Source organism: Talpa occidentalis, unplaced genomic scaffold (genome assembly GCF_014898055.3).
Source record: "Talpa occidentalis isolate TD23 unplaced genomic scaffold, MPIMG_talOcc4v2.1 talOcc4.12, whole genome shotgun sequence".
Classification (NCBI taxonomy): domain Eukaryota; kingdom Metazoa; phylum Chordata; class Mammalia; order Eulipotyphla; family Talpidae; genus Talpa; species Talpa occidentalis.
The window spans coordinates 382413-406185 of NW_023601212.1; the positions used below are offsets into that span (position 1 = coordinate 382413).

The following is a 23773-nucleotide window of genomic DNA, read 5'->3' on the forward strand; positions in this document are numbered from 1 at the left end:
TGGTTTTCAAGTCCTACTATACCAAGTAATCGTTTTTTTAAAACACCTAATTTATTTTTGGATTCAAGATTATATAAAATAAATTACAATGACAATTACTTCTCTTGCACCTTCCACATTCCGTAAGACCAACGGCTCCCAGCAAAGAAGTGTTCCAGGCGATTACTGGTGATACCAATGCAAGTGTTTAGACACAGTCTTGATTTTTATGAATTTGTACCAAAATAAAGCTTCTGATAGATCTTTAGGGTTGTACTCGTGACCCGTCCATGAGTAAGCAAAAAATACTTGCATGAAGTTAACATTTACATATAAAAATATAAGACATATACACCATCGTGACCTCGGTGTCTTCCAGTTCGACGGGCTAGTCCCGCAACCCGACGGAAAGCTCATGTGTTGGAGAGTAAGACTGTTGCGAAAACCGTCATGTTTTAAACTTAACAGTTTCATGTCCCATGTCAGCCACGTGGCCTGAAGAGTCTGGCGGACCCTAAGTGTCTGTTTCCCTGGGAGGGGCCTGGAGCCTCTCCGCGGCCAGCAGGCAGTTAATTAACGGTCCCAACTTTTCCTAGAAGGCCTCACTTTCTGGGTCTTTCACTCCATCCGTCCGTAAGAGACTGCAGCGTGCACGGCCCTGTGCCGTGCCAGGGGCCATTTTCTGAGCCCCCCAAGGAAGGGAAGCAGAGGTGGGGAGCTCAGCCGGGGTAGCGGGCCCTGCACCCCAGCCGCGGGGCCTTCCTGCTAGCCCGCGCCGCCTCTCTCCCGGCTTGGGTTTACAGCGCCGTCTCAGACTTTTAGGGTTCCCCTGACTCTCTGTCCGCATGCACGACTCAGAGATCACCCACCTTCAAAGTATTGAAATATAAACAGATGCAACACTAAAATTAAACTGAGCATGACTTTCTCTTTTTTCTTGGATGTAATGTGAAAATAAGAGCTCCTGGACCGGGATGCAGATAACCAGGTTCTGAGGCCCGCGTGGGCCTGGCCTAGTCACAGCCTCTCTGACACCAGCTTCCTCAGCTGGTCACCCAGAGGTCATGCCGGAAAGCCTTTCCAATCTGAGGGAAACAGTCAGAATCTTGCACAGCGCCTCATGATTTTCGTGGTGGAGGTCAGCTACCATTTTTATAAAACAGTGGAAAAGAATTCCAATTTAGCAATTTCCTGACATTACGGTGAACGGAAGGGTTCTGTACCTCCGGGGCTAATCAGGGGTATTTGTCTAATGAAAATATAATCAGGATATTTGCATCATATGCAAAGTATCCCTTGAGATGCACTGGCAGGCCTGAGAACTGTGTTATTACTCGGGGCCTCCTGCAATCCTCTTACCCCGAAACCCTGTTCTCACCGCAGCTGCGTGGCAGAGGAGCAGTGGGGGGTAAAAGGGATCTTGGTGAACGTATTTCTGCTTGAGATGAAGGACTTCAGAAGTCCTTTTACTCTTTAACTTTTTTACATTTTAATTTTCAAAACTAAATTTTAAAAGAATTACCGATTCTACGTAAAGCCCAGGGCCTGTCACAGTCTCCCCTGCTGGTGAGGAACCACAGTTTGCTGCCAACATGTCCCTGCGGCGCCGGGAGAGCGGCACGGCTCTCCTGGTAAGGGAGGGCGGCGCGACCACCAGGCTCAGTCCTTTCCAGAACAGGCGACGCCGACCGCCCGGGGCCGTCCCCACCGCCTCTAGCCGGGCGGGAGGCAAGCGGCTGTGGCGTTGGCCGGGGGGCCCTGCGCGGCGGCAGCAGCCCCGGGGGACGGGTAGAGGATCTCCTCGACGGTCACGTAGGTGCCGAGCAGGAAGCCGACCACGCCGGTGAAGGCGATGGAGATGTCCTTCAGGACCATCCACACGCTGTTGTGCTCCTTAGAAAACGTAAGGATTTCGACCAGCGGCGGCAGGATCAGGGCCAGGGTGCTGCTGCTCACAGCGCCCACGAAGGCGATGACCACGTCCAGGCGCGGGATCAGGACGGCGCCTGCACCTGCGGGGCGAGAGCACTGCTCACCTGCGAGGCCGGCGCTGGGTGCGGAACGCGGCGGCCCCAGCTATGGGCGGCCTGGCACGTCTGAGCCAAGATAAAGTATGAGACCAAAATACTGAGCAACCTTTGACTTGTCCGCTTACACACACACAACCTCTGCTGCGAAATGCTGGGGGGAAGTTTGCAGAGTTTATTTCCAAGGCGGTTCATCACCCGGCTCTACAGCCCACCCAGCTGTCAGCGCGTGGGCGGGCACACGCGCCTGTCCTACGCGCCCAGGGAGGAGGCCGCGGTCCCCCAGGCGGGATCCCAGTTACCCGGGACGGGAAGAGGAGCAAACGCAGTAAGAACCGTGACGGGAGCGCCTGGCAGGCCGCAAAGCTGGTGAGTGAAACTGGAGGGGAACAGGGCTTGGGTCGTCAAAGTGCTCCCTGCACAACAGTGCTCACGCCAAGGGCGAGGGCGGCCTGCACCACCTCGCCAGTGGGCAGCCCCACAGCCCGGCAGCAGCACGAAGCGCCAGGGCCGGATGGGGTGCCGGGGCCGCCAGAGCCCCCCTGAGTGTTAAACTCCACTCAGTCTGATCTCAAGGGAGCAGCAGACAAATCTAAACTGAAGAAGTTCTACAAAATGACCAGAACTTTCCATCTGGACAATCTTTCATTTTTCTTCACTAATATTTTCCAATAATCCAAGCTGTCGCCAGTAACTCAAAGCATCATTGGAAAATCGTGTGGAGAAACGCTTTAGGACTTTAGAATTTGTTCAGTCACACTGAATTTCCATTTATCAAGTACTTCTAAGTCATTAGATTTATCCATTAAAGATAGCTTTAAATGTTATATAACCGACAGGCATTTGCTAGAAAAAAGTGTCTTAAAATACGTTATTTGGTAATACTAGTAACAAAGGAAGAGGAGAAATATATACTTTAGGTAAATCAACATATAAAAATTCAGATCACAAGCCAGTAAGTCAGGGCAGTCGAGGATGAAGACAGCTCATCCGCCAGAACTCTCACCATGGGCTGCCGTGACCACCAGCTCCGGTGTGGTGGGCAGCTGTTACCAATAGGCCCCTTAAATCCTGTCTACTCAGCGCTGACTAAGCTCTGTAGTGTGTCACAGAGGAAACGAACATATCCTTAAAGCACAGTTTCCTCTAATATTAAAAAAACAAAAAAGCCTATATTTTAAGTCAAGTCCTTGCTTCTGAAGGGTGAAAGCAAAGGAAAAAACAAAACCCTTGACAGGAGTGTCAACCACAGCTCCGGGGAGCACCGCAGCGCAGAAGTCCTCATAACCGGAGCAGTGACCGGGCTCTGCAATGCCCCTGACCGGGAGGCGGAGCAAGAGGTCCCAGGGCCGCGCGCGCCGGCAGCGGCAGCGAAGGAGGCCTGCAGGGGCGCCGCCGGCCCAGCGTCCCCGGCTCCGTGCGGCGAACTTCAAAAGGTGATTTTAAAGGGAGATTTCGGGATAAACTCTCCTATGTATTGATTAAAGGACTTCTGCTGAAGCCATCCTTTTCATTTAGTCTGGCAGTCAAACGTCCGTCAAGGCCCCGTACAGGAAGCATCTGGAAACGCTATGACATGTGACATGGCTTTTCCCTCCCGGACGTCTCATTAGTCCTCAGAGGACGGATGGCCCACCTCACACCTCGCGAGGTCGCCCCCCGTTGTGGATCAGTTCCTGTAAGTGGTGGCTTTGAGGAATAAGTTTTATCTGCCTTGCCCAGTTATGCTTTTCTTCAAACAAAATGCAGTGAGCACAATTCTTTAAACAGAGGCGCAAGCATCACCACTAGCTGCCCGGTGCCGCTCACAGAGGCGCCCAGGATTTCCAGCACTACCTCTCAACCTGCATGGACAAGACGGCTGCGATCACAGCATCGTCCTCACTGCCTGCTCCCAGAACCCCTGTGATCCGGCTCTGGTGTCGTCTTCCACACAGAGCTGGCCGTGGTCCTGGTGGCGGAATGTCACCCTCCGCTGCCTGGTTGGGGTATTTCTCGACTCTGCAGAAACGCCACCAGGAAGTCTCTTCATTTCACAGCCGAGGCAAGAGGCTCACAGGTGGTCAGTAACTTGCCTGGAAACGGCAGCAAACGGGCAGGAGCCCGAGCCGGTTCCCTCCCTAGGGTGCCCGGCGCCGCTGCCGCCTCGTGGGGGCGACCTTGGCACGGAGCCCGGGGGAGAGGCTAAGCGGGAGCCTTCCCACAGACGGGGGAGCCACGGGCCGAAGACAAAACCCTGTCCCGCGGGCGTCTCGGGAGCTCGCGCTTAAATACGCAAAAGTTGCAGAAATAAACACCCGAAGGCAGGCCAGAGCCAAAGTAAAACGTGCATCGGCTACAGGCTCGGCCTGAAAGGTGTGTATTGCAATCACTGTCATTTTTCAAAATGATTTCATCCGTCCTTTCAAGGGCGGTGAGGACCTGGTTCGTGTTTTCTTATAGGGCAGGGGAGTAACCATTATACACGAAGCATTCCACCTTGGTGAGTAAAGCTGTTCAAAAATACGGAACGATCATGATAAGAAACTCAGTGAGAACTGTTACGAGGTAAACGTGAAGTGATACTTACAAGTAAGGCCGACCAAGAGGGACCTTATCACAAATTCACAGATTTGCTTCCACTTAGCGTGACACTTGGCTGTGATCACGGGAATAATAATCTCTGCTGGAACATAGAACTGAATTGAATATGTCACAAAAATGCCAAAGGAATATAGAATTTTCACGGATTGATATAACCTGTTAAAAAATTCAAAATTCTGATCAGTATTTTTTCAGCTTTCCTGACGTATAATTAACAAAATCGCAATACAGTTACAGGCGGACAGCCGTGCGCGCCGTGGGGCTTCCCCACAGCCACGGCTGCTCGCGCCTGGAGCTCGCTGCACACTGCGTGTCCCCGGCTGTGGCTGCCACGTCACACTGCGGCTCCTTAGACCTTCTTCACCTGACGAGTGAAAGCGTGCGCCCTTTCACCAGCTCTCCCCACGCCCCCACCTCCCAGCATGAGCCTGACTTAAAACTCCCCTCTCGGAGACCCCGCGTGGGGGGCGCAGGCAGCACCTGCCCCGGCCGATCTCGCTGCGCGGCGCCCTCCAGGGTCGCGCTCGTTGTCTCGACGTGACTGTGGCTTTCTTTTACTTCTAACGCTTACACAGGGATCCAGGACAAACTTGGGCAGAATCTTACTAAGGTAAATGCTTGTTTGCTGAAAGGGAAAAAAAGCCAACTGCTGTCGACCACGTTTCTAGATGATGGCTGGACAGTTCATCGGACCCGCCCAGAGAGCTTGGAAGGTTCGGGACCAGCTGGGGCAGATTCTGCCTCAGGCGGAGCCTGTGGCTGGAGGCGAGGCTGGGCGGTGCAGAGCGAGTGTCGCTGCTCCCAGGACTCGGGGCGTCCCCGTGACTGGTGTTGAGTGGTCAGTGGTCAGTGGCGCCTACCGGCCTCCGAGCTCCAGCCCCGCGGCCCTGGTTCTCGCTGGGAAGGGCACGGAGAGAGACGGCCTGCAGGCCCTGGCGTTTCGGACCCACTCCCCTGGCTGCGGGGTCACACATCCGGTTGAATGTTTTAAATGATCCAGAGAAAACCCCAGTCGTGCTTCTGTTTTCGTGGAGCAGAGAGGCCGGCCAGCCCGGGGCCCGGGGGGTGGTGGGTGGAGGCCAGCCCAGGCCCGCCCTGCGGCCCGCCGGAGGGCGCTTCTCAGCGCCACGCACGCAAAGGTGGGACATGTCCGCCTGCGGTAGAGGGGCCCCCGCAGTGGCCTGCGCGCTGGCTTCTGGTGTCTGGAGACTCGAGCGCACAGACCAGGGGCAGCGGCGCGTCTCCCGCAGGAGGGCGGGACACCACAGCGCTGGCCGCAGACGGTCCCGGGAACACTGCGGACAGCGGGACCTCGAAGGGCGGGGCCGCGGCGGTCAAAACCTTGATCCTAATCTGAGGAAATACTTCTCAGTTTGAAACTTGAAATGTAAACAAATTTTACTAAAAGCATGAAAAATGACTCCGGTATCTGCTTCACGCGCTCTGATACGCGCTGGTGGCGGCTTCAGTGAACGTCCGTATTGCTTTGGTACTACGGCCTTTTTTCCCTAAAAATCTTGTAACTTGCGTTTAAAAATATGGTTCACGTTGTTAAAAAACACATTATGCATAAAAATATAATTGTTCCTCTATTGAGAGAGAACTGAAGTCCCATCTCCTAAGAATCGGGGTGCTATGAATAGCGGCGGACGCGCCGCCTCAGGTACTGTCTGGCCGGCACAGCAAGGGAGGAGGTGGTCTGAGTGTGGGAGCGGGTCACTCGCGCAGCGTGATCAGAGACGGGCGACGGGAGCGGCAGGGTTGGGGCGGCACCGCCTTGTAAAATCACTCACTTTTATTTCCATGGTTTCAAGAACCCACATCTGTTTGAATCTCTGTTTCCTTTCTTTTTAAAATTTATTTTTGAGATTTATTTTTAGTTATGCTACAAGAGCTGGGGCGCAGGCCAGAGGTGTGGGGGGTGAGAGGACTCCCCAGAGACAGAGCGGGGAGCAGAACAGGCAGATCCACTGAAATCCACTGCTGAGGGAGCAGCGGGGAGACAGGAGGGTCTGCTGCGCCCTGTAGGTAGCTCCCTGGCCGGGGATGGCACTCAGGCTGCGGTGGCTGGGACAGCTCGACAGCACTGAGACTCAACCCCTCGCGCCACCAGGGAGGCCCCTGGATCTATTTTCAATGAGTGTAAGTTGAGTCAAACTTCTGTTTGACTTTGTGCACTGCCAACCTTTGTTCTCATTTAGGCTTTAAGCAAACGTCCTGCCAAGGGCCTTTATGCACTGCACTTTAGAATGAGGCGCTGGACGTGGCCTGTCCAGTGAATGATCGCCCCGAAGAGCAAAGGACGTTCATGAAGCCGAGGGGACTTGTCGTGAGGATATGTGAGGACATAAGACACTTTTTTTTTTAAAGGCTTTCCGCGCAACATACACTGTTTCTCTTTGCACGTCACGGTGCAGTGCAGCGGGGTGTGGCCCAGACCTTGACATCACTGCGTCTGTTCTATGGCTTGGTGGTTAGGGGGAGGAGGCCGGCCCAGCTGCAGAGACTGGGGGCAGAGTACTCTCCTAGCGCGCATGTGGACGAGGATGAGAATGGACTTGGCGTCCAGTGGAACACGACACAGCGGTGACAGCAGGAGGCTCTAGCTGCAGCCAGTCCTGGGGATCACCTCGCCCACATTGTTGCAAGGGTCTGTCCCCGTTGCCGGAGCGCGGCGCCGCCTGCGGGCACTTCCACAGGGACCTGGGGCCTATAAGACACCTTTAAATGACACAGTGTCTCCTGTGACTCCTCCCTGCCCGCGCCGGGAGCACTGTCTGTGGGACAGAGGTCGCCAGGAGGAGTCAGGATCCCCAGCCCGCAAGTGGGCGGCCAGGAATTCTTCGAAAGCCACATCCACCCAGCGTGGCCAGCAACACTGCTTGGAAGGACAGCGGGATCCTTACTGGAAAACTCTGCTTTACTGCCAGCAGAGAGATTCCCTTAGTAAAGAGCTGAAATGCGCTTTTTGAATTATTTTTGCGGTCAATATATGGAATCAGATTATGGGGATGGGCAGCTAACGGTGAGAACGTTACTTTCGAAAACACAGGATTCCAAAAAGAGCGGTGGCTGCGGTTTTCCTCACTGCGACTCACAAATCAGCGCTCAGCCCGCGTCTGCAGGCACGAGCATCCTCCACGCCCGCGAAGGCCGCTGTTCTCCCGAGGCTTCCCGGCAGCGCCCAGCTGCCCAGTCCCGCCCAGCCCCGAGCGCAGCCGCGCACCGTTAAGCGGACTCCCTGCCCCCACAGCTCACGTGACCCGGGCGCCGCTGCACCCGGTGTTCCAAGAGGACCCGGTGAGCTCGAGCAGGACCGGGGTGACCCGAGCCTCTAGTCCCTGCCTCACCCCAGGGCCACTTCCGAACCCCAGCTCCCCTTGCAGAGGCACCGCGGGAACTCTGAGCTCCGACCCCACCGCCAGAGCCCTCGCCGCCCTTGGCGGGAGGGGGAAGGTGCTGCTGGGGCCCAGAGCTCCGGCGCGTCAGCCCACACTCGGGCCCTCAGCCAGAAGTCCGCTGCGTAGCCTCTGGCCGCCTCAGGGGTCGGGCGGGGGTGACCCAGACCCGGCCCAGCCGTGGCCGTCCAGTCCAGACAGTCCTTTTCCCGGACGCTCAAGGGAAAGGGCAAGCGGCCGGTCGTGGGGCCGGGGCCGCGCGTGATTTTCACCGCCCCAGGCCGCAGGGGCCAGGCGGAAGCAGAGCAGGGCCGAGCCGGCAGGGGCTCTCCGAGGGACAGTGCGCGTCGTGGCTGGTTTTCCCCAGATTTGTGGCGTTTCCTGGAGTACTCGCTGGGACTGCGCTCCGCGGGCAGTGGCCGGCCAGGGGGCTCCCGTTCCACAAGACTCGCAAGTGGGCCCGGCAGCCGGACGGCCCAGCCCCAGGCCCAGGAGGGCGGTGCGGGGGGCGGCCCGCCTGGCGCCGCGGCAGAGCCAGCCGAGCACTGGGACGGGAGCCCGGGCGCAAGAGCCGCGCCCCAGCCCCTCCTCAGACGCTCCTGCCCACCCCGGAAGGAGGCAGGAAGAATCTGGCCGCGCCCGGAAAAGCAGAATTGTAGGCGTGGAAGCCACGCGCCTGGGCCCGCTCCCCTGGCGTCACCGCGCCCCGCCCCGCCCGCCGCCCGGCCGCGGCACCCACCAGGCGTCCTGCGGGAGGTTCAGCGTGATGCTGCCCCTGATGTCCTCGCGGAAGCACATGTAGCCCGCGGTGGCCAGGGTCACGTACAGCGCCGTCACCACCCCCATGCCGATGTTCAGGGCCTGCGGGAAGCGCCTGGACTCCGCCATCTGGTTCTCCAGGGGGAGCACCTGGAAGAGAGCGGGGTTCAGCGGGGCGCGGGGCCGCGGGGCTCGCCCTGCACAGTCTGCTGGCAAGTGTGTTTCCCTCTAGGACCCAGGCTGCGCTCAGCGCCTGCCTGTGCGGGGAGACACTGCTGCCGCCACAGCCCCGCGCATCCTTAGTGAGATGTGAGCTCGGCCCCCAGTGGACAAACCTGTCCGCGGGGCGTTCTTCTTTTCTAGTAACTGGAGCACGGAAGGGTTACGGAGCAGCTGCGGGGTACACAGAAACCCCCGCAGGCCCGCGCCAGTGTCCCCCGCCACTGGGTCACCGCAGGGAGCCGGCCCGGGGCTCACCCTGAGCTCCGCTTCGCGTGGCAGTGGCGTGGCCCCTCCCGTCCCCTGTGCTCCGGCCCCCCGCCCCCCCGCCCCCCTCTCTCCTGCCGCCTGGTCTCCTCTGGCCTGTCCCAGTTTCTCCATCTTTCCCCCGTCTTGACGGTCTGCCGACGCGGGGCAGGTCTCCGTGCGGTGTCCTGCTTGGGCCTGTCCACGCCGCCCTCGTGCCTGCACGGGGCTGGAGGCTCCGGTGGGGCCCTGCTCCCGTGCGTTCCGCCACGGAGGCCTCTCCCACCCAGCCGTCTCCCGCTACTGGAGAGTGGGTGCTGGCTGCACTTACTGCCACTGGGGCGCCGCTGCTGCGGGCCTCACACACACACAGCTGCCCACACGAGGTGCTGGTGCCGGGGACGCCACGGCGCAGGCTACTGCGTCTGCCCCTGTGCAGACAGTCACCGTTGGCAGGAGGGAGGACACAGACCCCCTGGTGCGCTGGACGTGCCCGACCTGGGCCAGGGATGGTGCCCGCGGGCAGAGAGGGCCAGGGAGGGCCTGTGCTGAGGCCCCCTCGGTGCCGGGCAGCGCTCAGCTGACGGCGAGGGAGAGCAGGACGGGGGGAGGGAGCAGGCCACTCTCTTAAGCGCGACCGACTGAAGTAAAACAGAGAAAAAGAGCCAGGGGAGAGCGAGGCAGGTTCTGGATACGGACGTTTGTGCCCAGACTCGAGCTGCTGACTCTGATGCCAGAAGAACAACCTAAGAGGAAATGCCCAGCGGTTGCCAGAACTCACTGTTAAAGGCAGAAATGAAATCAGCAGTTACGCCGGGCACAGTGACCAGTGGAGCTGCAAGAACGTGGGAGGACGGACTGAAGGCGGCCTCAGGGCCACAGTCCCCAAGTGAAACAAATGGTGGGAGAGTCTTTGAGACCCGTGTTGTCTGGGGTTCGGGTGCAAGTTGCTCTGGCGGGCAGCACCGGGCGAACCCTGCGGCTACATGTTACTTTCCCCAGATCTACACACTCCGGGCTTTCCCGGAAAGGAGGTGTCTGGGGTTGAAACACGTAAGACCCAAGAATCCTCGGGACACTGTCTCTGGGCGCTGGACTCAGCAACATGACTTCTCAAAGCAAACCCGGGCACAGATCTAAAGGGGGCGCCACCGGAACGCTCCCCTTGCGGCATCGAGCTTGCAACAACTTCAGCCCTGCCAGCCGTCTAGCCTGCAAGGCAGGATGCTGGGCTTTGCCGCCGGCTGGCCAGCTCCGGTCTCTGCAGCTGGTGGCGCCTACATCACGCTCGTCGCCAAGTTTTATAGAGACCGAAATTCGAAATTTTCAGGAAAAAATGTTAGAAATCACCCAGTCCAACGGCCTCCCTGTACCGATGAGGAAAAGGCGCGTGAGCGCCGGGCCTAGCGTCCGCCCCTGCTGGCGGGAGAGCCCGGGCACAGCTCGAGGGTCTCCTGCCGGGCTGCAGAACCTGCTCCGTGAATGAGGGAAATAGACACAAAAAGGAAAACGCGCGTTTTCAGCGTAGCTCGGCGCCGCAGACTCTGCACCGACTGAGTATCTCAAGACCTGCCGGAGACCCGGTCTTACCACTCCGATGCCTTCGAAGGCGAACACAGCGGTTCCGAAGAACAGCGGGTACTTCCTCCACCCGGCCACGACGGGCAGGTTGTGAGGGTCCGGCATGTTCTGCAGAAGGGGTGAGAACACCAGACGTCACGGCCACGTAAGGAATGCAGGGTGAGAGCAAGCGCGCGGCTCCGCGGGGCAGCGAGCCAACACGGACTCCCGGGACTCCCGGGACGGCGCGGGGACGGGAACAAGTCGCTCAGCGGACGCTCGCCGTCCTCGGCCGGACGGGCCGCTGTGCCGGGAGCGCTCGGTCCCTGAGCGGCTGCTCGGGTCCCTCCTGCGGCCCCAGGGAGCAGAGCCGCGCCAGCCCCCGTGAGGTTCACGCTCCACAGATGCCGGCTCCCCCACACCCCAGCCGCGCAGCACCCCGCGTTTGAGCGCGTTACTCACGTCCGCCGCTGCCGTCGCCCGGCCCTGCTCACGCCCTGGCCCTGCCCGTCCGCTGCCCACCCGCTCCAGCCCGCGCACCGGCCACGGCCTCCGGCCCCCACGCCCGTCCCTGCGCTCCTGCGGCCCTCGCCCTGCCTGCCGGGCGGGAGTGAGCGCCGGCCGAGGAGGAGGGTGGCTGGAGCGAGGCGCGGAGGCCCACAGGCGACTCGGGACTCCGAGGTCAGAGCGGGCAGACGTGCCGTGGTGGGCAGTCGGCACACGAGGCAGCGGCTGACAGAGGCCCTGGTGTGCGGGTCAGCGATGGTGCCCAGCTGTTGTCCAGGCCCGTCCTCTCCCGAGGGGCCTCCCCATGCTCCGCTGATGCCCCCGCGCTGCTCGCCAGCGCCAAGGAGGACCTCCGCTCAGCCCACGCGCTCCCGTGCCGCAGCGGGCCGCGCACGGGGCTAGGGAGGGGCACGGCGCTCTGTCCTGAGACCTCAGAGCCCCCGCATGGGCAGCGTGAGACGGTCGCCCGGAAAGAGCAGCGCGGGGCTCGTGGCCACTTAGGCCGCTGGTCCCTGGAAGGGGACGCCCCGCGGCTGCCCCGAGTCGCACACACCACAGAGGGGCACCACGCGCCCACCTGTCCCGATGGGCTCCAGCCCCAAAGCAGCAGGCGTGGCGTGGCCCTGCCCTGGCGTGACCCCCCGCTGGGTGCTGCTGTCTGGCAAGCAGGGTCCACGCCCAGAGGCGCATCTGCCAGGGGTCAGAGCCAGGCCTGCCTACGGGGCCTCTGTCCACGACGCCCCGTCCTCGGCTCCTCCCACTAAGCGGAGCCCCGGGGGAGACACCGATTCTCCTCCCGGCCCCCGCGCCACATCGTAGCTTTGGCCCCCAGGTGGACAAAGCACCGCCAGACACGCGCCCAGCGGGGCCTGCCGCACTCACCCGAAGGACGTACTGATAGATGATCACGAGGCTGACGGCCATGGAGATGTTGGCGAGGGAGGAGAGCAGGAAGAGGTTCTTCAGCTCGCGGATGAACACCAGGAGGGTCAGGAGCGGCAGGAAGCAGAGCATGTAGAGCCTCAGGTCGGCGCCGCTTCTCCCGCACGGCGCTGGCGACGCGGTCACATTCGGAGCCAGCACCTCGCTCTGCAGGAAGCCCTCGTGGACCTGCTCGGGTGGCCGGGGGTGGGGGGGGGAGTCCCATCAGCAGGGCCGCGAGGGGGGACAGGGGCCGGTCTGTTCTCACCGCTGGAGTCCCTTCCGGTAAACAGTTGCGTCTTTCAGAGACTTCACCCGCCCAGCTAAGGAGTCAGGGATAAATGAAGCCGGGTCACCTTCTTTGCAAGACATTTACTGTTTCATGCCGGGAAAAGGAGGTTCACCAGCCCGTTGTGGGGCGGGTTCCTCATTTACTTTGACTCTCACGATCTCATGCCCCTTCGGCGCCGGGGTGCGCTGAGGGGACCAGGCGGGAGCAGACCTGCCTGGCGACCCGGGCGCTTCCTCAGCCTGTTTTCTTCAGGGCAGGGAACAAGCTCTAAACGCCTCTCCGAAGTGCACGCTAGTAAAGGAACGACTGTAAAGTCACAGCCCGAGACTCAACTCCCGGGCTCCGAGAGCTGCGCGTCACCTTGACACGCTGCAGCCCGACGGGCTCCGGCCCCCCCCCCCCACACCCGACGCCGCTCGGTGAGGACAGACACCGGCCAGAACCGCACGTCGAGAAGGAAATGCTGATGCGGGTCAGAATCCAAGGGCGCCTCCCACTTTGCGTCTACACTGGCAGCCCAGTGAGCACTGTCCACACCGCAGGGGCAGGCTGCTGGCCTTAGGGCCCAAGGACGACCTCGGCGGCTGCTGGATGCTCAGCTCTCCTGCGCCGCCCGAGGAGCGCGTCCTCCACGCGCTGGTAACTGGCCAGGAAAACTCTATTTTACTTCTACACTTTAATATCCTAAAATAATACTTCAATTTCTGCATTTTGAAATATAAGCAAAATCAGTAATTCTATTCTTTGACCTTTAACATAATTTTGTCGACTCAGTATTCCCAGTAACAAAATCAGTTTCTTCAGCATCAAAGCCGCTCCAGCGATTAGACTGAATGATGGTCGTAGAGAAGCTGGTCTGGGGGCATCACCCGCACCGCTCAAAATTCCACAGGCGGAAAAGAGGCGATTCGGTGGTGCCCGCTGACCATTCTGGAAAGATGTCATTTCCACAGTATTCCAGGAGATGAGTCATTTCTGACCCCCGAGTTAGTCCCAGGCGTGAAGCACCCCGAGGCAGAGCCCACGGAGCAGGCGCGGATGTCGTCCGCGTGTCGCCCTCCCGCCTTCTCCTGCTCGCGCAGGCGCGGCCTGCACTGGAGTCCAGTGCAGAGGGAGGGACAGGACCATTTAGATCGGACTTTCCTTCTAGAAAGGCTGAGTAAGAACCTAATTGTTTGCACAGATCTAGGAGAGGGGAGAAAATAAATTTCAGTGGCCTCTGGGAAGAGTAAAGGCCGCCGGAAGGGAGGCGACTCGGTTCCTCGAGCACTGGGCTCTGGGCAGGCTGGAGAGACAGTGACCCCCACCCCGGGAGACCTGCCTGGGCTCGCAGGCGCTGAAGGAGCCTTTCGGCAAGGACGGTCTGCAAGGAACTGGCGGGAGATGCTCCAGGGGACTCAGAGGCGCCAAACCCAGCCAGGCCAATTCTACTGACCACCTGCTCAGCCCAGAGGGAACGCAGGACAGGAGCCGCCCTCCTCGTCCAGTCAGACCACGCCGAGTGCCTGGCGGGCCAGACGCAGCGCTGCACGCGCGGAGAAGAGCAGGGACGCGTGTCCACACCCAGAGCCCGTCGCCGCCGAGGCTGCAGACGGCGCCAGCGAGCCTCCGCGGTGGGCAGAGTCACAGGCACCCGCCCATTTCAGGACACGGCGGCCCCACGGGGAGGAGAGGGCCCCACCGCGCAGCCGACGTGCACCCCCCACCGCCCCGGCCGCTAGCCCGGCCGCGGGTGTTTCCTCACGGAACATGGACATCGAGGACATACTCCAAAGCACCCGTGAGTCCCTTTGAGCGCCAACTCCAAGTCGCCCAGAGCCCAGGGGCGATGTCCCGTGGGGTCTAAAGAACAAGCATTCTTGATACAACGGCGAGACCCGGGAAAGCGGCCAGAGCGGAAATGCAGCCAGAAGAGAGACGAAGGAAGAACCTGCGCAGGCGCGTCCCCGCGGAGGGCACACGCACCGGTGGGGTCGCCCGCGGCGCACACGGGGGCCCGAGGGGGGAACCGGCCTCACTCACCTGCTTCACGTTCTCAGCCAAGAAGACAATGTACACACTGCAGAAGCCCAGCTGCGTCACCACCAGGAAGAAGTCAACCACAGTCCTGCCAAGAGGCACCCAGATGAGCACCCGAGGGAGCTTCCGCAATGCCAGTACTTTAATTATTTTCAAACATTTTATCGTGGATACATCCTTTTTACTTCCTTAAAATAAGAAAGGCTTAAAATGGTTATTTTCCACAGCCATCTACAGTCAGGACATCACTCAAATTATTTCTGAGCAAAGGCGTGTTCCTTAAGTGAAAAGACCGATGGATTTTCCCACCATTTCTGAACGTGCTTATCACTTAAAGGCGTGTCTACAAAATGACTTCATGAAAATGTTCATCTCTTAGATTAAGCCCCTTCCCTCCTGCTCCTCAAGACGGTTCCCAGATCAACCCAGTGTGCTCCCTGGGGCCCTGCGCCATGTCATCTGCAAATCTGAGCGTGCTGTTGCTGTGGGAGGGGAGAGGACGGAGGGCGTGGCCCTGAACCACACCGCCAGCAACCGCTCCGGCAGCTCCTCTCTGTTCTAATGTCCTCGTGAGAAATTCCAGAAAGTTCCAGCTACGTGAGCTGGCGCACAGGAGCTGGGGAGGGGCGTCCCGAGACTGTCGGTGGAGTCAGCATTACTTGAGTGTAGCCATCGGTTCTCAGAACGTGCCCCGTCCTTCCTATTCCAGACACACTGAGTGAGCACAGCCACCGGCTCTCACCTGACCACCCGTGCCCGGCTTCAAGCTGTCGCAATCAGGAGGCCCAGCCTGTCTTCACTTTTTTTTAAGATTTATTTATTTTTAAAGATTTATTTATTTTTATTTGGGCCTCCCTGGTGGTGCAAGGGGTTAAGACACAACCTATGAGGCTGTCCACAGTCCCTGCAGCATGAGTTCGACCCCCAGCCAGCCAGGGAGCTACCCACATGGCACAGTAGACCTCTCCTGTCTCGCCCGCTGCTCCCCTCAGCAGTGGATTTCTGTCGTCTGCCTGTTCTGCTCCCCGCTCTGTCTCTGGTGAATCCTCTCACCCTGCATGCCTCTGGCCTATACCCCGGCTCTTGTATGCATAAATAAATAAATCTTTTTTTAAAAAGAACCAGGGTACAGGCCAGATGCGCAGGAGGGTGAGAGGATTCACTGGAGACAGTGGGGAGCAGAACAGGCAGATCTACTGAAACACACTGCTGAGGGGAGCAGCGGGGAGACAGGAGAGGTCTGCTGTGCCATGTGGGCAGCTCCCTGGCCGGCCGGGAATCAAACCAGTGCTGCAGAGGCTGTGGACAGCTTCACAGAGCGGCGCTCAACCCGTGCGCCACCAGGGAGGCCCTCTTCACTACTTTTTTTTTTAAGATTTATTTTATTTATTTATGCACACAAGAGCTGGGGCACAGGCCAGAGGTGTGGGGGTGAGAGGACTCCCCAGAGACAGAGTGGGGAGCAGAACAGGCAGATTGACGAAATCCACTGCTGAGGGGAGCAGCGGGGAGACAGGAGAGGTCTGTGCGCCCTGTGGGTAGCTCCCTGGCCGGGATCAAACTCAGGTGGCAGTGGCTGCTGAGACTTAACCCCTGCGCCCCCAGGAAGGCAGGCCCTGTCTTCACTCTTGCCCTGACTCTGCTGATCTCCTAGGTCTTCAGGGGTCTCATCTGTGAGTAATCTCCTACTGGGGAGGGAGTCAAACGTCTTCTCTCTGAAAGCTGCTCCTCTAGACAGGAACGCTAGACAAGCTGCCTCCAGGGGGCGGCAGGAGGAGAGGCGGAGAGGCGGGCTCTGCAGCAGCACCCCAGGCCACCTTCCGCCCGGCCCCCACCCCGCCCCGCCCCGCCCTGCCAGCTCAGCCCTGAGCAACTCACAAAGTCGCTGGCTTCCAGGAAGTGCTGGGAAGGCCGCACTTCCCCACAAACTGCCCAGTGCCCGCTGCACCTGCCCCTTGTGCCACCAGCGATGATTTGGTGGCCGCCTCTGCTTGTGTTTTCAGTCCCATGTTCATGTGACGGGGACCAGCCAGACCACATTCAAACGAGAGACAAGTAGGTGATGCTGAAATCCGCCCTCCAGAGGTCTGTGCGCATCTAGCTAATTATGAAAAATAATTTCACCAGTTCATAACATTGAAAAACAGAAATAAGATTTGAATCAGCTCTACCTCCAAGGAATATTTATGCTTATTCCACCAAAACCTATCATACTTCTATTTATATATTTCGTTAGATTAAAATACTGAGAAGGGCCTCCCCGGTGGTGCAGCGGATTGAGCGCGGCGCTGTGAGCTGCCCGCAGCCTCTGCAGCACGGGTTCAATCCCCTGCGGCCAGGGAGACACCCACATGGCGCGCAGACCTCGCCTGCCTCGCCCGCTGCCCCCCTCAGCAGTGTCTTTGGTCTGTCTGCCTGTTCTGCTCCCCGCTCTGGCTCTGGGGAGTCCCCTTTCCATCCCGTGCCTCTGACCTGTACCCCAGCTCTTGTATAAGTAAAAATAAATCTTTAAATAAAAAAATAAAATACTGAGAAGCTGGTGTACTTGTCGCAATTAGACAGAAGAGCAGAGCAGGCACTCACCGCCCCCACGCCGCTGGCTTCTGGAGACAGCTCCACGGACTGGCTTCCATGGCGAAACTCACAGTGTCGCTGTAACCTAGCGTGGACTTTTTAAACCTGTCGTCAATGGCACATGCGCAGAGAAAAACAACATTTTTATGTGGGTCCATAAATTCATCCCTTTGAAAGGACAGACAGCAAATAAATGGAGTTAATGAAGGCAGGGAGCATTCACTGACAGAGGGATTTTCCAAATTTCAAGAGCAACCTCGTCCCAAAACTCATCTCAGGAAATTTAAATTTTTTGTATCTGTCCTTTTTACCAAAATATATTCATTTTCATCTACTATTAAAGGATGTATTTGTAGAAGTCATACAATGTGATGTCTGTGCTTCCCCGGTTTAAATACCACAATGACTTAAAAGCATGAACCAACTGCTCGTGTCTGAGCTGTTCCACCCGGGAGCAGCGTCCCCGAGCACAGCCGCGCGGGCTCCGCGCACCCGTGTAGGCAGCCCGGAGACAGGCGCCGCTTTCTCATGTTCCAGCCCCCAGTTTTTATTTCAAGGATACTCTGTTCCTGGAAGATGGCAAGTGGCGGACCCTGAGTTTGAAGACCATTGGATAGCAACGTTTAATCAGCTAAGATTAGGAAATTAGGTTGGACGCTATAGAATAGACCCTGTCTTTTTAAAAACGGGTCCATTCTTCAACAAGAAAACAGAACGTTGTTTGACTCCCACATCTACCAGCCCACGTGTCGCCCGCCGGGCTGTATTTTAAAAGAACCACGTGCGTCCTGACCAGATCTCCGTCTCATGGAAGTCGACCTTTTTCCATATTCGTGATCTCATAGACTTGCCTCAGTAACAGATAAAAGGAAACACAGGCTCTGACTGGAGTGCGGCAGAACTACGTCTGTCTAATGTCTTAAACCACGACTTTAAAGTAAGTTAAATAGACTTAACAAATCCACATTTACCTCTGACATAGAAAGTGACTGCAACGTACCAAAATGTGCATACAGTGGACAGAAATAATTCCTATAAACACAAGGCTGATGGGTCCAAGCTGTGGGGGAAATTTATAAAGTTAAACATTTAGCAAAGACTGAGTAGCCTCATAAGCAGTGGGACAATAAGCTACTCATTTGCAGCGAATAAATATTTGTTGGACAAAACGATCGCTCATTTGCATGAGATGCAGAAAGAACTTCAGTGATACTTGAGGCGGTCTCAAGACTCCACCTTCTCAGCCCGTCCTGAGCGCGGAGCACAGGGGCAACACGGGGCAGAGCCCAGCAGTGCCCCCTCCATGCCCACTGCCCCTCGCCTCCCCCCCTCCACCGTGCCACCAGGGCAACCACGTCCCTGCAGGCACACATCTGGGCGGCAGGAGAGCCCTGAGGAGCTGGGCTTGTGGGCAGGGGGCCGCTGCGGACCATGGGGAGAGCACTTCCCCCACACGAGGAGCTAGAAAACAACTATTTGGAAAAGTGACATAAACATTTCAAGCTTAGGGCCTCCCCGGTGGCGCAGCGGTTGAGCGCTGGGCTGCGAAGCTGCCCGCAGCCTCGGCAGCGCCGGTTCGATCCCCGGCTGCTCCCCGGCCACCGGAGGAGGATCCCACATGGTGCGCAGACCTCTCCTGCCGCCCGCTGCTCCCCTCAGCAGTGTCCTTCGGTCCTTCTGCCTGCTCTGCTCCCCGCTCTGGCTCTGGTGAATTCTCTCACCCTCCCGCGCTTCTGACTGTACCCAGTGCTTGTATAAATAAATGAATAAATAAATCTTTAAAAAAAAAATTTCAAGCTTAATATAATTAAATTACAATAGTGAGACAGGTAAATATTGCCAAAGGTTATTTGATACATTATCATGAATTTAAAAATATTTCTAAATTAGATTATATGCAGCAAAGATGTCATTTAAAACTGGTTTTTAGAAAACTGGACTATTAAAAAAAATAAATATACTTTTATTATGTCACAAGTGAATCCTCCATCAAGATTCTCTGTAATTAAAATAATTACTCTGATCATCCCTTGAACATTTGTTTCTAAAAGATACTGTTAGTCCTTTCCCTGACTGCGCCTTAAATCTCAAAACTACACATTTTGTTCTGAAACTACCAAAGGTCGCAACACAAACATCTGCTCTACGCGAATGTGTCGCCTGAGGACGCTGCTCAGCCCCGGGCATTCGGGAGGCAGCAGGCCCGGAGGAGCACCGTTCCAGGCCCTTTTTGTCAAACATTGTAAGTAAATAGAAAAGTAAATTCTTATTCTTTGTTAGACACTGTCCCGCGCGAGGGGTTGTATCAGCACCACTGCTCGCTGGCTAGCGGGCCGGGCCGGGCCGGGCCGGGGCAGCTCGCGGCGGGACTTGGGCACATCCCGGCTCCGCGGCCGCGCAGCAGAGGTTTCCAGGGCGGGTCTTACCACGACGCCTGCGTTTTTTATGGCCAGTGGAAGTCCCAGGAGGCCGGTTCCGATGTTTCCTTTAAGAAGGTGCATAAGAGTCTGCACAAATCTGAAAGGTAAAAGTTGTAGAAAGTGAAAAGATGAAACATTTTAGGGCAGAAGCGGACGTGCCCCGGGTCAGGAGGACAGTGGAGACGCATCTAGACGCGCGGAACGAAGGAGCTTTTCCCTCCACCCGGGAGGTCTGGGGCGCCGCCCGAGGAGGGGACTGGAGACGTCCAGGTTAACACGCTCAGGCCAGACCAAAACCAGGTGAACTTCAGACACGGTGAGCTGGCCGGGGCCTCCCCTAGAGGAGCCGCCAGGGGCATCTAAAGGGGCCTCGTCACCAAAAGAAATGAACTAAGGTGGGAACGTCCGCGACCTTCCAGCCCCCGGCCCGGCCCCCGGCCCGGAGCGGGGGGCGCCTGGCTCCTGTCTGCGTCCTTGGCCGTGCTAGCGAAGTGACCTGCTAGTGAAGTTGTTACAGGGGCGCAGGACATCCTTTCCCCCTGACAAAGTGACCTGCTGGCAGGCGAGGCACAGACTGGACACCGCGGAGGGCACAGAGAGCAAGGGGGGGGCAGAGGGCGCGGAGAGGGCGCACTCACGAAATGCCCGCCTGGCCGTGCAGCTGGCGGTGCTTCTGCACCGGGGGCCGCTCCTGCCCCGGCTCCTCGTCTGACATCTCGTCAAAATGCTGCTCGTCCATCAAGGGCACCATCACGTCCATGTCTGCAGAGGAGGGAAGCGGGCGCCTCGCTGTGGCTTCCAAGGTGGCGCCGGCCCAGTGCGAGCGGCTACAGGGGCAGGGGCTCGGCGTCCTCACCGTGGCCACCGCGGGTGCCCGGCCGCTGCGGGGCTGGCAACGCCTGCAAGAGCAGCAGCTGCGCCGACCCACGCCCGCTGGCGGCTCTCGCCGGGCACAGGCCGGAGCGCGCTCTGCCGTGGCTGCTCCAGGCTTGCGGGCCACGGTCGCGGCTTTCCGGGGTGACAGGGTGAACGACCCCGTATTTTCACCCCCCATATGCAGCGAGGCGTGCTGTTTATCAACAGCGGCCATGTACTTAAATACTTTAAGAAAATTATAAAGGCATTCCAATCCTTGGGATTTCGGCCTCCAATCCGCTGTTCTTTCTGACAACTTTCAGTGGTTTTGCTCCATTCAAGGAAGAGGGCAGCCCCTCACTAAGTCACCTTGCCGGCGCCTGACGCGCTCTCCCGAGTCCGAGCCCGTGATGGTTTAAAGAAATGAAAGTGTGAGGGCCTCCCGGGTGGCGAGTGGTTGAGCGCTGGGTGCGAAGCTGCCCGCAGCCTCTGCAGCGCCGGTTCGATCCCCGGCTGCTCCCCGGCCACCGGAGGAGGGTCCCCCATGGCACGCAGACCTCTCCTGCCGCCCGCGGCTCCCCTCAGCAGTGTCCTTCGGTCCTTCTGCCTGCTCTGCCCCCGCTCTGGCTCTGGTGAATTCTCTCGCCCTCCCGCGCTTCTCACTGTACCCAGTGCTTGTATAAATAAATAAATCTTTAAAAAAACAAAACACTCTTTTTTAAAAAAAAAAAGAAATGAAAGTTTTTCGCTCACATACACGAGAGGGGACAGAAATGCTCTAACTGGCCTGGCCGGGCGCGGCTGGTGGCTGGCTTTCTAGAACACGCCGTCTGGGAATAGTTTCAGGCTTGCACCGCGCTGGCATGAACGGTGCCAGCCGCCCCGGACCCTCACCCACTCCGACTGCGGCATGTCGCTGCCTCACCCCAGTGCCCTGGCTGTGCGGCCTGTTCTCCAGGGGCGGGGGCACGCGCTGAGACACCCCATGACGCCGGGGGCCGCGAGCGCCCCTCCGAGTCGTCGAGCACCACCTCGATAAAAACGGACAGTCGCCCAAGAAGAGGCCCCTGCGCGCCCGCCTCCCGGCCACAGCTCAGGCGGCGCGGGGGCTGCCGGGCGGCCGGCCCGGGTCCATCGGTCGCCTCCCTGACGCCGGCGACGTCCCTCCGTGGGGGCCACCGAGGGCTCCGCGCTGGGCTCTGGTGGCTCCTTTCACCGTTTTACCTTTTGTGGCCCCTTCCTACTCCTTTTCTCATTTCCTCTTTCCCTCTCTTCCCCGCCAGCCGTCAACCGCGGCCCGAGGCCCGCCTCTGGTAAGTGAATGGTCTTGTTCCGTCTTGGTCTTCCTCTGCCCTGCGCGCCCGGCCCCGGCGCCTTGTCCCTTGGCACCGTCCACGGGCCTTGCTCTGCCCGCCCCGCCGGGCCCCGCCGGGCCGAGAGCACACCCCGGGCCAGCGGGCCTGGAGCACCCGCGCCTCTGCCGGTCCTCCAGACGTGCGGGTGAGCGGGGCGCCTGCCCTGAGCCCTGGCCGCTGCCCCGCCTGGCGGGAAGCACCGACGGCGGATTCCACCCAACACGCCCGTCCTCCAGCGACCCGTGCGGAGTCTGCATTTCGTCTGTTCTGCACCGGACTCGGCGGGGCTGCTGCCTCTCGCGCCAGCCGGAGAAGCCGGGGTCCGCCGGGACCCCGCCGGGCGCACCGCCCGCAGGCCCCGGCTGTGGCGGCCTCTGGCCCCGCCGGGCTCTCTGGCCGCGCCGCCCCACAGACCCCACCCGGCGCCCCCTCCTCTGCGGTCACCCCCGCCCGCCGGAGGCTCCTTGCACAAGGCCGGGCGTGTTGTCAGACGCTTCCCGCCGCGGCCCCGCCCGCCCCCTTCCCCTTCCCACAGCCTCCACCGCGGGAGCACCTGCCTGGCCGCCCCTCCTGCCGCTGCCCCTCCTGCCGGACCGGCCCGAGAGCAGGTCTCCGGGGGCTCCTGCCGCCCCCGCGCCCGCGGGCCGGGCCTGGGAGCCGGTGAGCCGCGCGGCGGCGACGCGAGAGTCGCGGCCTGTCCCCGCCGCCACGCCCGTGCCGCCCGGCCCTGCGCTGCCCACCCTGCCCCGCTGGCCGCGGCCGCCCGGCCCTGCGCTGCCCACCCTGCCCCGCTGGCCTCGGCCGCCCGCCGGCCTGCGCTGCCCACCCTGCCCCGCTGGCCTCGGCCGCCTGGCCCTGCGCTGCCCACCCTGCCCCGCTGGCCACGGCCGCCCGCCGGCCTGCGCTGCCCACCCTGCCCCGCTGGCCTCGGCCGCCCGGCCCTGCGCTGCCCACCCTGCCCCGCTGGCCTCGGCCGCCGGGTCCTGCGCTGCCCACCCTGCCCCGCTGGCCGCGGCCGCCGGGTCCTGCGCTGCCCACCCTGCCCCGCTGGCCTCGGCCGCCTGCCGGCCTGCGCGCGAGGGCATCAGCCACCTCGGGGCGGCTCCCGGGCATCGCGGAGCAGCAGCCCTGGCGGGCGAGGGTCGCGCCTCCGCCAGGACGCTCGGCCCCTGCCCTGGGGGCCTCGCGCGGGCACCGGCCACGGCCCCCCCGCCCCCCCCCGCCCCAGCCCGGAGCCGGCGGAGCCGCTGCCCAGCGCGCCCGGAAGGGCCGCCCGCGGGTGGGGCCGCAGACCCCGGGCCTCTGTCCACGCGGCGCCCGCGGCCGCCCCTGCGGGGTCCCCGCGGGTGCCCCGCGCCCCTGCCCGGCAGCGCCGCGCCCGCGCCCCCCCGCCCCCCCCCCGCGCCCCCGGGAAGACGGTCCTGGCGGCGGCCTGGCCGGGCGCCCCGAACCCCGCTCCGGCCGCGCGCGCTTCCTCTGGGCCGGCCCGGGGGCCCCAGCAGGACAGACGCGGGGGGCGGGGTGCAGCGGCCGCGGGAGCCTCAGCCCGGCAGCCCCGCCAGGCCCCCCCCCGCCCCGCGCGCCCCCCCCCCCGCCCCGCGCCCCGCGCCCCCCGCCCGCCGGCGCCGGCAGCAGGCCCCCCTCCCCCCCCCCCGCGCCCCGACCGCCCCCCGCGGCCGCACCCACCGAGCTCCTCGCGCCCCGGGGGGCCGAGGCCGGGGCCGCCGCTTCCATCGCTCCGGGGCGTCCAGCGCCAGCCGGGCCGGACTCGGGGCGCGGCCGCCGTCAGGAGCATGCGCCGTGCGCGGGGGGGGGGGGGGGGGGGGGCGGTGCCGTCCGGGGTTCGCGGCAGCCGGTCGGGGCGGGGAGGCCCGCGCTCTGCGGGTGGGGGGGGGCCTGACTGGGGTGGGATGGGGGGCCCTGGCGGGGGAATTGGGGGGGCCGGGGGCCCTGGCGGGGGCGACTGGGGGGACGGGGGGGGGCCCTGGCGGGGGGACTGGGGGGACGGGGGGCCCTGGCGGGGGCGACTGGGGGGACGGGGGGGCCCTGGCGGGGGTGA

The 23773-nt window shown here is 60.6% G+C and overlaps 1 protein-coding gene across 7 annotated transcripts; it reads right to left on the bottom strand.

The window, feature by feature from the left end:
- Positions 1-23469, bottom strand: SLC36A4 (solute carrier family 36 member 4). Of its 7 annotated transcripts, none has more exons than XM_037504728.2 (11): positions 23401-23469; positions 20143-20266; positions 19511-19601; positions 18056-18144; positions 17094-17189; positions 14514-14598; positions 12161-12388; positions 10802-10900; positions 8727-8896; positions 4576-4745; positions 1-1991 (listed from the first exon to the last, which is right to left on the bottom strand). In XM_037504728.2, exons 2-11 carry the CDS (start codon positions 20262-20264, stop codon positions 1693-1695), a joined length of 1449 nt encoding a protein of 482 aa, XP_037360625.1. In that variant the 5' UTR covers positions 20265-20266; positions 23401-23469; the 3' UTR covers positions 1-1692. The 7 variants fall into 7 exon arrangements, with proteins under 7 accessions (XP_037360625.1, XP_037360631.1, XP_037360623.1 ...); XM_037504734.2 differs by having other exon boundaries at positions 23397-23469; XM_037504726.2 differs by having other exon boundaries at positions 2-1991; positions 17094-17252.
- Positions 23470-23773: the final 304 nt, after the last annotated feature.